The 16,763-nt window shown below is 46.0% G+C and overlaps 2 protein-coding genes across 2 annotated transcripts; one reads left to right on the top strand and one right to left on the bottom strand.

Moving 5' to 3' along the window:
• The first annotated feature begins 7,923 nt into the window (after nucleotides 1–7,923).
• LOC146341505 (olfactory receptor 5V1-like) lies at nucleotides 7,924–8,850 on the top strand. Its single transcript, XM_084808361.1, has one exon. It carries the CDS (start codon nucleotides 7,924–7,926, stop codon nucleotides 8,848–8,850), a length of 927 nt encoding a protein of 308 aa, XP_084664487.1.
• A 6,666-nt stretch (nucleotides 8,851–15,516) lies between these two features.
• On the bottom strand, nucleotides 15,517–16,461 carry LOC146341504 (olfactory receptor-like protein OLF3). The gene has a single exon (XM_084807499.1). The coding sequence runs from the start codon at nucleotides 16,459–16,461 to the stop codon at nucleotides 15,517–15,519; it is 945 nt and encodes a 314-aa protein (XP_084663625.1).
• Between the last annotated feature and the right edge of the window lie 302 nt (nucleotides 16,462–16,763).

Raw genomic sequence — 16,763 nt, 5'->3', positions numbered from 1 at the left:
AATCCTAGCCGGCTGGCTCCGCAAATGGCGGCGGCCATAGCCGCCGCCATTTGCGTCCCTGCAGTCAGCTGTGATAGGCTACAGAAATGTTTACATAGCCTATCATGGCTGATTTAAAAGTAAAAAAACACGCGTACGCAAATGGTGGCGCCCATGGGCGCCGCCATTTGCGTTCCTTATTTTGGCATGTCTTAGTCTACGTAAACATTTACGTAGACTAAGACGGTGAAAATAAGGGGAACGCAAATAGCACAGTGTCTACGCTATTTGCGTTCCCCTTATTTTCGCCGTCTTAGTCTACGTAAATGTTTACATAGACTAAGACGGCGAAAATAAGGGGAACACGAATAGCGTAGCGTCTATGCTATTTGCATTCCCCTTATTTTCACCATCTTAGTCTACGTAAATGTTTACGTAGACTAAGACGTGCCAAAATAAGGAACGCAAATGGCGGCGCCCATGGGCACCGCCATTTGTGTACGCGCGGGGTTTTTTTCCCTTTTAAATCAGCCGTGATAGGCTACGTAAACATTTACATAGCCTATCATGGTGTTTTTTTAAAATCTAGCCATGATAGGCTACGTAAATCTTTATGTAGCCTATCACTTTTTTTGTTTTTTTGTTTTTTTAACTGGAAATGGTGGTGGCGGCAGCCGGTCGGAAGACCGGCCACCGCAGCTGCTGCCGCGCCTCACCACTGCTGAACCGCCGCCGGAGCCGCTGCTGGAACTGCCACTGCCAGGAAGATTCGCTGAAGGTAAGTCCCATCCCGGGGGGGCGGGGGGGCAGACCGTTCCGCCACCGATTTCAGGGGGCCGAATGCGCTGGCATTCGGCCTCCCTGAGATTCGTGGCGAAATTCTCTGACATCCCTAGCCAAAAGTTCAATCCAGCTAAACACAAGATATGATCTTCTAACAAAAACTTCCACTCGCACACTAATGTCTGCTCCTACCTTGCACACAACCTTAATGCCATGAAGCAGCTGGCAAACAATTCTGAAATTGGACACTGTAACATCACTAGTTGAAGAACCTTTCTGGGGTTGATACCTACATTTCAGCTGTCTGTGTCCTTCTCCCTATTTCATGTTTTAGAGCAATTTTATTTCATGGCTAAGGAGGCTTCCAATTTGTGCTCTGGAGTTTGTATCTGTTGTTTCAGTGTTACCAAGGCTTAATTTTTAAATGCATTTAATCAGCACACTACGTTTTTGTAAAAACATAATTAAAACTTGTTTGGGACAATAATTGTGTGGGACTAGACCATGAACCCATCACAACTTTAGAAATGTTCATGTTATGAAAGGGATTTCATTATGTAAACTTCATAGATAAGATGTATCAAAAACCAAACAATCCCCAAACAAAAAAACAAAAAAACCAATAAAAAAACAAAAACAACTACCCTTTGATTTTCCTATCTCTGCTTGTGCAAACCATATGGTACAATGCAAACATTCCAGGAATAAGGCACTCTAGAGGGTTCTATATATTTCTTAACAAAAAAAAATGTATTTGTGCTTGATAAGTTTAATATTTACCATTTCAGAGTAAGACATTTTGTTCGTACTGCCCAGCCAACCTACTACAAATTCCAACTCTTCATTGCTCTGCATTGGTCTCTTGGAGGGAGCAATCCCATGTGGATCAATGGTTGACTCTGACCCTGGGGGCAACCGCCTATCCATTGCAGGGCAGGGGGAGTGGTGAGGAGGGCATCTCCTCCTCGCCCCCCCTACTTTTGCAGCTAGACAGCTGATTTCAACTATCTAGCCATGGGACCTCGGACTGCAGGAAGCAGCAGCTGGGAAACAAACATGTTTAAAAGCTTTCTAAGAATTGTTGTAGAAGCATGCCCCTTTAAACATTTTACCCAATGACATTTTTGAGCTTGTAGCAAAGGAGTGAAGCCTGATGAAGACAGATGTTTTGTTCTCCTAAGGACAAGTGGTAAGTCCTAAAGTTTCTGTGCTTTGGCTTTATAATTATATGATTTCAAGCACTACATATGTAATACTTCTTAAGGAACAGAACTTCAGAGCAGCACACTATAACAATGGGTTTTTGTTGTTGTTTTCAAAATACCTAGCCAGGATTTGGAAGTAATATATTTGTGGTCATCTGAAAGCCAAATGAATCCTTTTACTTTATGTAATATATTGCCTGTGCCAGAAAATGTGGAATGTTTTTAAGTGATCCATTTAAATTGGAAACATTTACCTGTATATTTGAAACAATAACATCACATCCATCTGTTGCAAGCAAACTTCAGATTTTGGGGGGGGGGGTATGTTGGGTGGCTATTCAGCCATGCTTATATATCATGTATTGAATATACCTCACACACTAAATTCACTCATGGAAAACATGTTTACGAGTTTCCACCATCCAATGGTTCATTCTACTGTATAATACTGTATACTGTTTTATGACTTACACTTACTTTTGATTATTAACTTGAATTTAAATTCTTGATTGTGTGCAGAGGAGGATTGGAGGTTGTAAGGGATTTTATTATTGTTTCTATATTTAAAAGAGTAAAACAAGAAACATGTAATTTAGATGCATTTTTCTTAGTGTTTTCTTTTAACATGCTGGGAAATATTGATGTGGTGTATTTAAGGCAAGAAAACCCCACATGCATTCAAAGGTAATGCAGCCATGCTCAATACTAATCAAAGTGTCCATCAGAATGTTTGAATTGGCTTTCACTCAGATGCTAAGAGTCTTTGAGCTCTTTCTAGATCCCAAGCATTTGCACATATGCCTACTGTATGTATTTCCATGTATCCATCCAGTGTTATTGACAGATACCAGCATCATCATGGCTCTAACTTAGTTCACATTAAGAGCAGACAAATTGATATGCCAATTTCTGGAGTCTACCACTTCAGATTACAGGTGGGAGCCCACATAAATGAATCCTCCCAACACATACACAATCAAACAAAGAAAACATGTATAGATGCCAGAGAGAACACTAGTATAGGACAGAGGACATTTCTCTGTGTGTCCCCGAAATGCAGTCTGATTTTAATCTAGAAGCAGATTTGCCTCCTCATCTGCCACTTTGGAAACTAGGCCACAGTGAGATAGTGCTTAGGACTATAGTCAAGTTGCCTTCTTTTTTAGTTATCAATGAAGTAATTTCTGGTGTTGGGCTTTCCATCCCCAACCTGGTTCATCGCGTTCCCCATGTCCACACCAAATCCTCATAACTGCATGTCCAAACGAAATATGAAAACTGATAAGTAGCTATAAATGTTCCAGATGTGTGTGAACATAGGAATGTGTCTGCTCATCTCTTCCCTTTGAACCACTTTATTGGTGTGAGCAGTGGAGATAACAGGAGAGGAAGGTCACTGACTGTGTTGAGAGAAATGGAACCTTTCATGTGACCCAAATTGCGCTTCACAAAAGCAATAAGATAAAGGCCCTTGGTGCAGAATTAAGAGCTGCTGTGACATCAGCAGCCAGTAGACCAATCATTTATTTATGAACTCTCCCCTAGGGTTTTTTTTTTTTGGGGGGGGGGTCATTTGAAAATTCAGAACTTGAATAAACAGGCAAATATTCCCAGCATTTGGTGGCTCTCTCACAAGAGTAACAGATTTTTGATCCCCTACCCCAAATTCAGCTTTGAATTTGCTGCTTTGATTTTTCAGAAAAAAATGTCACGGAATACATTGTACAGGTGCTTCCAGTTGAGGTTTTAATGGCACCATTGCCCTCCCTCATTTAGGGAAGTGTACCAGTGGAGAGGGGGGGTCCAGATGACATCATCTACCCATGTCCCTCCCATGTTCTCTAGGATGTCTGAGAAATTCATTTCAGTTCATTTTCGATCAAGATTTATCCAGTTCACCCTTTCTGGACTGAACACAGACTCAGACGCAATTTGTGGTCGAAATCCGTACATTTCCCAGCTTGCAGTGTGATTTGCAGACCAACTGCATGCATTCAATGGATGTGTGGGAAAGGGGGAAGCAGGGCTGTGCCACTGCTCCCACATCAACATTTTGTGCCCTGCTGGCCTCACCTCTGACCTCCATGTGTAGAACTGAAGTTATGCAATGGGGCACTTATGTGCATGTAGCCAAAGTCCTGGCAAGGGTTCCAAGATTACATGAAAGAGGGAACAAGAAGCACTGGACAAGGGGGGAAACATTTAAGCAAGCCCCCTTTGTGGAATCTCTTATTCTAGTAAGGGGCATAGTTTCAGGACAATTAGATAATATCAGTGTTATTACTGCCATGTTGGTAACTTTTGCCCTAGCTAAATCTGGTTTATGCTTCCTGTCTTTTACCTTTGGACTAATATCTGAGATCCTCCATATTATTCACCAGATCCTTGCCCATCCTATTTCCTTGCTATTTTAAAAGGTGCACATTTCTTTTCACCATTGATCAGTATATTTGCTGCTCTTTTGTTTGGAAAACAGGTTGAAATTCTCATGGGCAGAAAATCCCCAAAGGTCCCTTGTATATCTATGCCTATAAAAGCATTAATTGCTGCACTGAAAAAAATAACAAAGCCTTTTGGACCAAAAGTAACCACACAGCCAACAAAAGCAGTTTTTTTTTGGGGGGGGGGTCTGTATGGCTTGGTGAAATAGTTTTAGTGGACCAGATGCAGCTTATCCAGATTTGATAATATCAAAGGGCCTTTTCTGTGGTGGCCCCCACTCTGTGGAACTCCCTCCCTAGGGAACTCTGCCATGCCACCTCTTTAATGAGCTTCCATCGTGCATTAAAAACGCGGTTGTTCAGGCAGGCACTTGGGGTGGGTTAGGGTATTTTAGAAAATGTTTTAATTGTAGAACTTTATTGTTTTAAACTGTTTTATTATATGCTGTACATCACCCATAGTGGCTGGGTGACCAGCCAGATGGGCGATTAATAAATTTAATAAATAATAACTAATAATAATATGGATCATTAATATGTATTTTGCATTGCATAAGTATACATCCAGAATGGCATCATCTTAAATTAGGTGAAACTCATTTACTCTGGAAATTACAAACTAAAATTCACAGGTTATTTCATCTGTGACTTTCAGAAGAAGTGCTCCTGAAACAGAAGAGGGGAATCAGCAGACACAGGCATCTCAGGGTAATCATTATTATTCAGGGAGTGATTTGGGAACTGGATAAGTGATAGCTTGCTAGGAGGATAAAAAACTCTTTTATTTCCCTGGGTTATTTTTCATTCCAAATATGCTTTGAAACAGTGCCAGCCTTACCATTAGACAGAGTGAGGCAGCCACCACAGGTAGTTCTTTTTGTGTGTGTCATGAATGCATAGGTATGTAATGTATGATTATTGTATTTTTTATGCCAAGAAGTGCTTATGGGATTTTCTGCTTCAGGAGACATAATATTTTGGCTTGACATGGGTCCAAAGCATCTTGACTGGGAGGGAGGGATGTATTTGCTGCTTGGCCACTGGGAGCAAAATTTCTTGTGCTAGTCCTGCTTTGAAACATTGTTTTGGGTGGATGTTTGGTGAGTGTCGTGCACTGGCTGGAGAGTCTCTTCATCAGATTCCTGATGCCTGATAGGACAGGATGAAAGGCAGATGGTACTCACAGCACAGCTGTACTAACAACCTGGTGTAATGCTGTCTGTGGCCTGGCTAGAGTTGTGAGGGGCGAGCACTCGAGGGATGTCATGGCTGTTATGGAGACTTACTTTGTTTCCCCCAGGATTCTCCAGAGTATTCCATACTAAGAACTTTCAAATTCATTCACCTCAAGAAGTGGTGGCACTGGCAACTGTAGGAAATGGTTAACAGAGATGTGCTTGCAACAGTTTATGCCCATGTCATTTTCTAAAGGTAGCGCTCAAATGAAGACGATTCGATTTCACCAATAGTAGAACTGCAGGTCTACATTCAAAACAACTTTGGAGCAGGCAAGGTAACCAAGGTAAGTCAGATCTGTGTAGGTTAAATTAATGCCTTTTAAATAGAATGTTTTTCTGTACTACAACTAACATCAATACAAAACACAGCACAGAGACATTCCATTTAAATATTGTTGCCTGGTGGCAACCCTTGTTTTCTCCCTTCCTTGACTGTTTGGGTGTTATATTTGTCAGTTCCTCTGACATAAAAGTTTATGTCTACATTGCATATAAGGGCACATAACAAATTGAAATTACTAGCAGTTCCATGTTTCTTTAAAAAAAATGCCCTACCCCATGTCTGTCTTGCCTGGCCGCGTGGGGAACATTGTTGGTGGTGGGGGAGAGGAGAGATATTGGTGACCTCAATTGGTGGTTTCTGGTGGTGCCACTGGGTGTGGGAGGGACCCAAGAGGCACTTTTAGTTCTCTGGACCCCTCCAAAATGCCTTTTTGAAGCACAGCTCCCTCCTACTCTCCCTGTATGCAGTGTGGGTTCTGCTGTTTGCTCTTTTGAGGACCAAGTAGGAATTTTTGGATCACAGTCTGATTGGCCGGTGTGGTGGGTCTTTTTGCCCACTTCAGACTGTAGGTGGGGTGGGTGTGTCCTTTATGTGAATTTGGCTCTATCTATCTGCCACTTAAGTCTCTTTGGTCACATTTCTCCAGGTAAGCTGCTAGGGGACAGGCAACGCTGATGAGAACAGGGATGGTGAGCATTCAGAGGCAGTGTTTTGGTGACAGGTGATGCCTGGGGCCTCCTGCCTTTGGTTTGGCAGCCCAATAGAGGAATAAGGGTTACCTGTGAGGCCAACTCACCTCACCCACATGGTGTTTTGCAGCCCAGGAGAGGGTGACAAGAGAAGGCCTACCTCACCCAAAAGGGGTAGCCCTGGAGGGTGGTGAGCTGCGATGCCCATGATAGTGCCTAGCTAGTGGCTGGCACAGATTAGTTGCCTGCCCATGTCGTCCCCTTTGCAGATTGATCAATAAATGTGGTGCAGTTTGATACCCATCACTTGTGTCCGTCTCTTTATTTCCACCTTTCCGCCCGCAAATACTTTTCTATGCCAGGCAACTAGGGTGACTATGTGTTCTCTTGTACAGAGGACAGTCTTCTATCTGAAGAGCTTCCAGAGGACTGACTTCTATTTGAAGCCATCCCCTTTTAAAAGAGCCATTTCTGTTAGAAGTTAAAGAGGAGTCATCCCACTGCACCTCATTTCCAAGCAGAATCTGCTCCCACCAGCCAGTCAAAAAGCTGTTTTGTGGCTGGTGGGAGCGGGTCATGATTGCTGGGAGGAGGGTCTGGTTAAAACCTCTTCCTCCTCCTAGTGATCACAATCCATGATGCTGGGATGGGTGAGGTTAAAGGCTTCTTCCCCACCAATCCCAGCAACCTGGATCATGATAGTTGGGAGGAGGAAGTGGCTTTAACATCCACCTCTGCCCAATGATCATGGCTCAAGTCACTGAGACTGGGCTTTTGTGGGAGGAGGAGGAGGAGGAAGAAGAGGAGGTGGCAGAGGCAGTTTTGCGCGCGTGTGTGTGTGTGTGTGTATGTCACAACATGGGTATGGCTTCTGGGGTGTTCGAGGGGCTAGAAATTGGCCCACTGAAACCTAAAGTTCCTGATGCCTGGTCTATATCTTCATTCTAGTTTTGTTTCCTTCTCACTTCAGAATATAGGTGAGTTTTACAGCCTTCTAGATAATCCTCTGTATTAATTCTAGTGTTATAGGACCTGCTTATGGTATAGTTCTCTTTCTGGGTGGAACAACTCTGGTGGAGGGGAATATACATAGAAAGGTTAAAGTGTTAAATGCACATGATTCTGCAGGAAAGATCCTTGAGTTTGGTCAATACAGAAGGATAAACTCCTCTGAAAGGGAAGTTATCACCCCACTGTCATCTTGTGTGCTTTATCTTTGCTTTAACTCCAGTGTCATCCTATTTACTTTCATCACCATTCATTACACTATTCCCTGCAGAAAACCACATTTTGTTTTGTCCAGACATGGAGGCACAAAATCAAACTGACTTGAGCGGGTTCATCATTCTTGGCTTTAAAAATCTGCAAGAGGTGCATCTTTTGCTCTTCAGTGGGTTCTTCATCACTTACCTGTTCACTGTGCTGTGGAATACCTTCATTGTCATGATGATATTAGTGGACCAGAGGCTCAGAACACCCATGTATTTCTTCCTTGGGAATCTCTCCTTCCTCGACGTCTGCTACACTACCACCACCATCCCACAGATGTTAGCTCACCTCCTCTCAGAGAGATGCAATATCTCCTACGTAGGCTGTGTACTTCAGGTATATTTTTTCTTCTCCTTTGTGGGAACTGAATGCCTCCTTCTGGCAGTGATGGCTTTTGACCACTATGTAGCCATATGCAACCCTCTGCGCTACACGCTGATAATTGGCAAAGACATTTGTCTCTGGCTGGCCACAGCCTGCTGGGCTGGTGGTTTCCTCAACTCAGTAGTGCATACCACATTTGCCTTCCACCTACCTTTCTGTGGGAACAACCACCTAGATGCTTTCTACTGTGATATCCCTCCCGTGCTGAAGCTGTCATGTGGAGACACTTCTCTCAACCAAATTCTCTTATTATCCATTGGTCTTTTGATAGTTTGGACCCCATTAGTTTGCATCCTTTTATCATATACTTACATGATTTCAACTGTCTTAAAGATATGGTCTTCAGAAGGGAGACAAAAGGCTTTTTCCACCTGCTCATCTCACCTCACTGTGGTCTTTTTGTACTATGGTAGCTCCATCTTCACCTACTGGAATTCAAATAATATTCATTCCTCAAATCATGCCAGGCTCATTCCAGTGATATATAGTGTCTTGACCCCACTTTTAAATCCTATCATATATTCCTTACGCAACAAGGATGTGAGGAATGCCTGGAGAAGTATGATTCAACAGATGTGAATTCAGTGAGAAACAGACATGTATTTCTCAGTCATAAAGTTTATTTCACATATTTCTAAACTGGAATGTTTTCAAAATTGTTTGAAACGGTGTCACACATTGAGTGAAAATAATGCATTAAAGTAAATGAAACCACTGAAAAGTACCACATGGATTCCAACTTGTGTATATGATTCACTGTGCACCATTTATTGTTCATAGAATTTACTGTCAGATTTCAAAATGCCGTTTTTTAAAAAATCATTTTCATTTATGAAGGCCATGCCAGTGTGCAACGTTCTTGTACATTTGGATGGATAAAATGCCTACTGATGAATATATCAACTACCCAAATTTTGTTCAGCCCTCCTTTTCAAAATGTTTGTTCACCACATGTATGCAAAGCAAATTATGTAACACCATGGACAGAGCAATGTATATAATCCAGTAAGAACATAAGAGCCCTACCAGATCAGGCCAAAGTTCTGATTTGTTCTGACTGAAACTCAGAGCAGACTCATAATCCATCTGACATTGCAGCCACCAGCCTCTGTCAGGGTTGCCCCTGAGTGCAGTGATTGGCAGAGTAGCTCAGAGTCTGAAGAGTAGCGATGTACGAATCCGCGCTTACCTGGCTCCGCCGGGTTCTGCTGGGGGGGGAGGTGCTCCGTCCATCCCCCCAGAATCCTCGCCGGGGGGGAGGCGCTCCGCGCCTTCCTCTGGAATCCTGGCCAGCTGGCTCTGCTCCGCGGGGATTCCACACAGCCACTGGCTGGCTCCGCCAGCAGCCAGACATCCAGCCGTTGGCTAGCAGGGACGCAAATGGTGGCGGCTGTAGCCGCCGCTGTTTGCGTCCCTGAATTCAGCCATGATAGGCTACGTAAAGACTTACATAGCCTATCATGTCTGTTTTATTTTTTTAAAAAAAATGTGTACGCAAATGGCGGCAGCTACGGCCGAAGCCGCTGCTGGAGCTGCCGCCATCTGGAACATGTGCCCCAGGTAAGTCTCGTCCCGGGGGGGATCCGTGGGGGGGCAGGGGGACAGGCCATTCTGCCATGGAGTTTGGGGGGCCAAATGCACTGGCATTCGGCCTCACTGAGAACCGTGGCGGAATTCTCTGACATCCCTACTGAAGAGGAACCACAAAATGTGAGGGAGGAAATTTCCCAGGCATGGACAGAGATGTATAGGCCTACTCCTCGAGCTTCAAAGGCACAGCTGGATAGAGAAGGCCCCTCTTCACTAGGGTTGGCGGTGAATTTCTCCCCGAAACTTCAGGGGGCCGAGCGCCAACGTGTTCGGCCCCCCGAACAAGTTTCGGGGAGAAATTCTCCGCCCCCCCCAGGATGGGACTTACCTTTGCCGAATGTCCCTCCCGGCGGCGGGTCCGGCTGGCGGTTCGGCGGGTCTTCGTCCGGGGTGGGAGCAGCAGCCGGTCTTTCGACCGGCTGCCGCCATTCCTATAAAAGAAAAAAAAACGCTATTTGCGTTGCCCTTATTTTCGCCGTAGTCTACATAAAGATTTACGTAGACTACAGCGACCAAATAAGGAACGCGAATGGCGGCTCCCTATGGGGGCTGCCATTATCCGTACGCACTTTTTTTTTTTAAAGTCACCCGTGATAGGCTATGTGACGATTTATGTAGCCTATCACGGCTGACTTTGCAGATCTAGCCGTGATAGGCTACGTTAACCGTCACGTAGCCTATCACGGGGGTGTGTTTTTTTTTTTAACTTTTTAGTTCGCGGCCGGGCGAGGCGAGGCACCTCCTCCCCGGCCTGAATTTCGGCCGGGCGAGGCGGGAAGTCTCCCCCCCCGGCCTGAACTTCGCGGGGGGAGCAGCGAAGCGCCTCCCCCCCCACCGCGAAAAGCTTCTAGGACAGGTAAGTGGGTTTCGTGCACCCCTACTCTTCACCCATCCCTGTGAGAGATAGGGAACAGGGAGAAGGGGGGCTGGCAGAGCCTGAATTCTTAGATGCTAGACACAGAGACAAGAGAGAAATGGCAGGGGTGGAGCAATTTGCCCAATTGGTCCAGCGGGAACAGCTGCACTTAAATGTCCTCATGGGATAGAGGCAGATCCCCCCCCTTAGTTAGGACAGCAAGCTTGCCTGTTCCTCAGACGGTGCAACTTTCATAGTTTTCCTTTGATCTCCCTGTCCCTGAAGGTATTGCCTTTGTAGACTGTGGGTCACTGACAATTAGCATCTGAATGACCCATTGAATTAAGTGGATTAAAAAGCCTTGGCACTGAAGCCTCTTGTCTGTGTTTTCATTTGGCTTCTGAAGTTTTACAGCAGGGGCAAAGGGAAACATGACAGCCTCTGCTGCATGGGCATAGTGCTCACCATCAGCAGTGCTCACCATTAGCCATTAGCTCAATTTCTTTATTCCTACCTAAAGTTTTTGTTTTTGCTGCTGCAACAGCAGCAGCAACTGTGTTAGAAGCCAGGCCACCATTTTGCATCCTTCACAATGTCCTTGTCCTAGTATTGGTCCCAGTTGTTGGAGGGGCAGGGGGATGGTGGCTGCCCCACAACAATGGTGAAGAAAGTTTATAGAATATTTAGCAAAATGGCCTCCTTTTTCTAGGGTGTTTGTGGGACTGGGGGAGAAAAACAAACAAAAACAAAACAGAAATCATCTCATTAAAAAAAATATATCATTTGAAAAATTTTGGCTTGTTTCTAGGGATGGCGGAGAATTTCTCCCCGAAACTTCGGGGGGCCGAGCGCCAACGTGTTCGGCCCCCCAAACAAGTTTCGGGGAGAAATCCTCCGCCCCCCGCCCGCCCCCCGCCCCCCCGGGACGGGACTTACCTTCCCTGAATGTCCCTCCCGGCGGCGGGTCCGGCTGGCGGTTCGTCCGGTGTTCGAGTGGGGCGGGAGCGGCAGCCGGTCTTTCGACCGGCTGCCGCCCCCGCCATTGCAATGAAAGAAAAAAAAAAAACATCCCCTGATAGGCTACGTGACGATTAACGTAGCCTATCACGGCAAGATTTGCAAAGTCAGCCGTGATAGGCTACATGAATCGTCACGTAGCCTATCACGGGTGACTTAAAAAAAAAAAAAAGTGTGTACGGATAATGGCGGCCCCCATAGGCTGACTTTCCAGATCTAGCCGTGATAGGCTACGTGAATCGTCACATAGCCTATCAGGGGACTTTTTTTTTTTTTTTACTTTCGTGTTCGCGGCCGGGCGAGGCGGGAAGCCTCCTCCCCGGCCTGAATTTCGGCCGGGCGAGGCAGGAAGCCTCCCCCCCTGGCCTGAATTTCGGCCGGGCGAGGCGGGAAGCCTCCCCCCCCGGCCTGAACTTCGCAGGGGGAGCAGCGAAGCGCTCCCCCCCACCGCGAAAAAGCTGCGAGGAAAGGTAAGTGACTTTCGTTCACCCCTACTTGGTTCTTGTTGATATGCAGCTCCACACCCTGCACTATACAGGGATGTTTCAGAAGCGAAGAAGGGGAAAAGGTCACCCTTTCTCTTCAGACTCACACTTTATATCAGTCTGGCAGCTTGTCCCAAACCTAAGCCCTTTTGTATTAGGGTTTGTTTGTTTGTTTGTTTGTTATATTCAGGAGTGTAGTGGCAAATTCAGAAGTGCAGCGTCCCCTCATGACAGTTACTGTCATGCCCCCTTCTAATGTTGTACAACCTTGTAAGATACAACCTTGTTGTATAACCTTGTAATGTTGTAACAACCTTGCCTTCAACTGGAATCCAAAAACAGTGCAGCCAAGAGTAAGGCAGGGGAATTTTAATTGGACGTCTGGGAAAAAATGCAGGGGTGATAAAATCTTTTTCACTCACTCACTCACTCACTCACTCACACACAAACGTTTTAGGTTTCCAAAATATGATGGAAGCCTCACCCTCTCAACTTAGCCCTCATGGACAAAGATCCCTTCTCATTAAAACAGCCCCCTTACATGCTCCCTTAGCATCCCAACATTACCCATTTGCCTTTCCTAAGTTCCTTCATTATATCTCTCCCAACCCACAACAGAAATATCCACACACCCAGCTGGATTGAAACACACACACACACACACACACAGTGGTGTAGTGGTAAATTTGGAAACACAGGAGCTTATTATGGCAGCTGTGTCAATCCATATCTAGGGATGTACGAATCCCTTACCTTGTTGCATTGTGGGTAGGGATAGATGAAACACTTACCTTCCGTTCCGTTCTGTTTCTGTGGGTGGGGGAGGCACTCCGGAATCTTCAAGGGGGGGAGGCGATCCAGTCCTCCCCCCCAGAATCCTACCCAGCCGGCTCCGCTCTGCGGCCAAGCCGCAGAGCTGCCAGCCAGCTCCGGCTGCCTGCAGCCAGACATCCGGCCACTGGGCAGCCCTGCAGGGATGCAAATGGTGGCTGTCATAGCATTTGCATCCCTGTATTTAGCCGTGATGGGCTATGCAAGTATTTACATAGCCTATCACAGCAGGGGGAAAAAAACCCTGTGTACGCAAATGGCGTCCCCACATTAGCTGTGATAGGCTACGTAAGTATTTATGTAGCCTATCACGGCTATGAAGAGGAGGAAGCGAATGGCAGCCACAGGATGGCCACCTTTCGCAAAGCAGCATGGATGGGAGCAGGTAAGTGGTCCATTTTGCACACCTTTTGTGGGTTGGGGGGGTGGGGGCTTCGTTCCGTGATGGATCTTGGGGTGCCGAATGCACTGGCATTCGGCCTCATTGAGATCCGTTGCAGAATTCTCGGACATCCCTAGTTGTGGGGCTTCCGCGATGGGGGGGTGCTCCATCCCTCCCCCAGGAATCCTCCCTGGCTGACTGCACGGAGCTGCCGGCCAGGGCCAGCCACAGCCGGACTTCCAGCTGCTGCCGGGCTGCTGTGGCGGGCCACAAATGGTGGCTGCTATGCCAGCTGCCATTTGTGTCCCTTCCAGCCATGATAGGCTATGTAAGTATTTATGTAGCCTATCACGGCCTAATGCAGCCATGCAAATGGCGGCCACTATGACGGCTGCCATTTCTGGCCGCAGCAGCCTGGCAGTGGCCAGAAGATGAGCCAGAGCCACCGCTGCCGCATCCGCATCTGCCACCAGGTAGGCTCTGTCCCAGGGGGATTCTGTGGGCTGGCAGCGGGGATTGCTCCGTTCTGCCACAGACTCCGGGGGGCTGGATTCTAAAGAATCCAGCCTCACTGGAGTGTGTGGTGGAATTCTCCAACATCCCTATCCATATGAACAAACCATTTCTAGGAGTTTTCTTCTCCACCAGGAACATGTCTTTGCTAAAGTGAATAGGTCTTAATTGCCCACTCCAGACCAAGTCATCCCAAATACTTTGCATTCCAACATGGAACAATATATTGTTGCCTGGAAAATTCATTCCCCCCACAGCTATAGTGATGATCGCAGCTAAGCTCAGAAGGAACAGGGAATTCTGAGGGGGGTGGCAGATGACATCAGAGTTCCTGCTAATGCAAAAGTGCCGGGGCTGCATCCCTGCGAGCCCTGCCTCCACTATACCACTGGCTTTATAAAACAGAAGAAGAATGTTTCAGGATGTTCAGACAGAAAGAAAGAAAGAAAGAAAGAAAGAAAGAAAGAAAGAAAGAGGTATCCATGTTCATTCCCCCCACTTGCAACCTCCCTGCCCCAAGTGAGCCCCCAAAGTGCAACAAGTTACCTGTTCTAGGCTGGCTGGGGTCTAAATAGGAGCACTCCTACTAATTATGGAGATACCCTGTGGATCCTCCATTTTAAATCCTCATCTGCTATAATCTATACTGCTTTGCTCTAATAACAATACTGTGAAATAAATTAGGCTGGGAGATGGTGACAGCCAAGGGACTTCCAATCACTGCCAAGGCTAAGCAGGACTTTGAATCTGGATTCTGGTCCACATATGATTGCACATTCATATGTGCAATCTTGAGTGGAAAAGGAAGCATTAATCTGAATATATGATTCAGTCATTGCAGTTATAATACAACACAAATAATAATCGCCTCAAAACGCCCTGGATCCTAAGCTAAGTTAACTCAAGGACCTTCATGGAAGAAAAGTTTCCTGTCCCCTTCTCCCCCAGCCACCTACCCACACCCTATTCCACATTGTTCAGGAGCCCTCCCCACCTTTTGGCAAGGCTTTTTTAAAAAAATATTTTATTTTATTTTATTTTTATAAGTAAAATAATCACTACCAACAATATAATCAGAATCTTCAGTTTCCAACAATACAGTATTCTAAAAAGAAAAAAAGAAAAAAAGGATGATAGCAAAAGAAGGAAGAGAAAAAACAAACAAAACAGAATTATATTAAACCACAATAAGAACAAACCAAATATCCTTTTTGCCAAGGTTTTTTTAGGGTAACAGGTAGCTGGAGGGAGGAGTAGTAGTTGGGGAATGTTCTTTCTGTGAAACTCCCAAAGTTGATTTTTCTTAGGGTCCAATGCTTTTTAATGGAGTCAGTTCACACATTCAGGTACTAGCCAACAAGTGCTGCATAATTAATAGTGCAATCCTACTTACTCACAAGTAAGCCTCGCTGATTTCACTGGGATTTGCTCTTTAGCAAGTATGCATGGGATTGCAGCCTTAGTGATATAGTACATGCACCTATATAACAACCCTTATACTGCCAAAATTGAACTCCAAACCTCTATTCTCTGTACCACTGAGTTTTAAAAATACACAATTTATATATGGATTAATGTCTTTCTGAGGGGATACTATTCCCTACTGCTTTAGCCAGGGCTCCTTTTACTTCCTTGTTCCTTAAGCTGTATATGATAGGGTTGAGCATGGGAGTAACCACTGCATAGAAGATAGAAACCATCTTGTCTTGGTTGGGTGAAGTATTGGCTTTAGGGCTCATGTAAGCAAAGATTGCTGTGCCATAGCAGAGGGTCACCACAGTCAGGTGAGAGGTACATGTGGAGAAGGCTTTCTGTCGACCTTCCGAAGAGCGGATGCACAGGATGGCACGGATTATATACACGTAGGAGAGCATCACCACGATACAGGGCATCAGCAGGACAAAGACCCCCGCCACTACAATGACAATCTCATTGACAAAAGTGTCTGAACAAGCCACCTTGATAACAGCTAGGAGTTCACAGGCGAAGTGGTTGATGGTATTGAAGCTGCAGAAGCGAAGGTGCATGGTGAACACAGTCTGCACCATAGCATTGAGGAAGCCACCCATCCAAGAAGCCAACACCATCTGGATGCACACCCGCCTGCTCATGATTGCCATGTAATGCAAGGGATGGCAGACAGCCACATACCTATCATAAGCCATGGCTGCCAACAGGAGAAACTCAATGCCGCCCAAGGACAAAGAGATGTAGAGTTGAGCCATGCAACAATTAAAAGAGATGATCTTGTGACTTGTCAGGAAATGGACCAACAACTGAGGCACCACACTAGTTGTGTAGCAGATGTCCAGGAAGGACAAATTGCTCAGGAAAAAGTACATGGGTGTGCTGAGCCGTGGGTCAATGCGGATGGCTATGATGATGAGCACGTTGCCTGCCAAGGTAACAAGGTACATGGAGAGGAATGTTACAAAGAGGCATAGGTTGGTTCCTCGCTCTCTGGAGAATCCCACAAACACAAACTCTCTGACATTGGTCTGATTATGTTGTCCCATCATGTAGATATGGTTGGAGCTGAGAAAAAGAAATCAGAATTGATGTGTGAAATGTAATTAGGGATGTACGAAAATCACTTACCTTTCGCGTATTATGCTGATGGTGGGGGGGGGAGGTGCTCTGTCCCTCCCCCTGGAATCCTGGATGGGGGGGAGGCGCTCCGTTCCTCCCCCCCCCGGAATCCTGGCCAGCCGGCTGTGCTCCGCAGCAATTCTGCGGAGCCGCCAGCCAGCTCCGCCAGCAGCCGGACATCTGGCCGCTGGCTATCAGGGACGCAAATGGCGGCGACTGTAGCCACTGC

Source organism: Heloderma suspectum, chromosome 6 (genome assembly GCF_057233095.1).
Source record: "Heloderma suspectum isolate Gila_16-S chromosome 6, 16-S_ref, whole genome shotgun sequence".
Lineage (NCBI taxonomy): Eukaryota > Metazoa > Chordata > Lepidosauria > Squamata > Helodermatidae > Heloderma > Heloderma suspectum.
The sequence above is the reverse complement of the archived record's forward strand: the minus strand, read 5'-3'. Positions and strand labels throughout refer to the sequence as shown.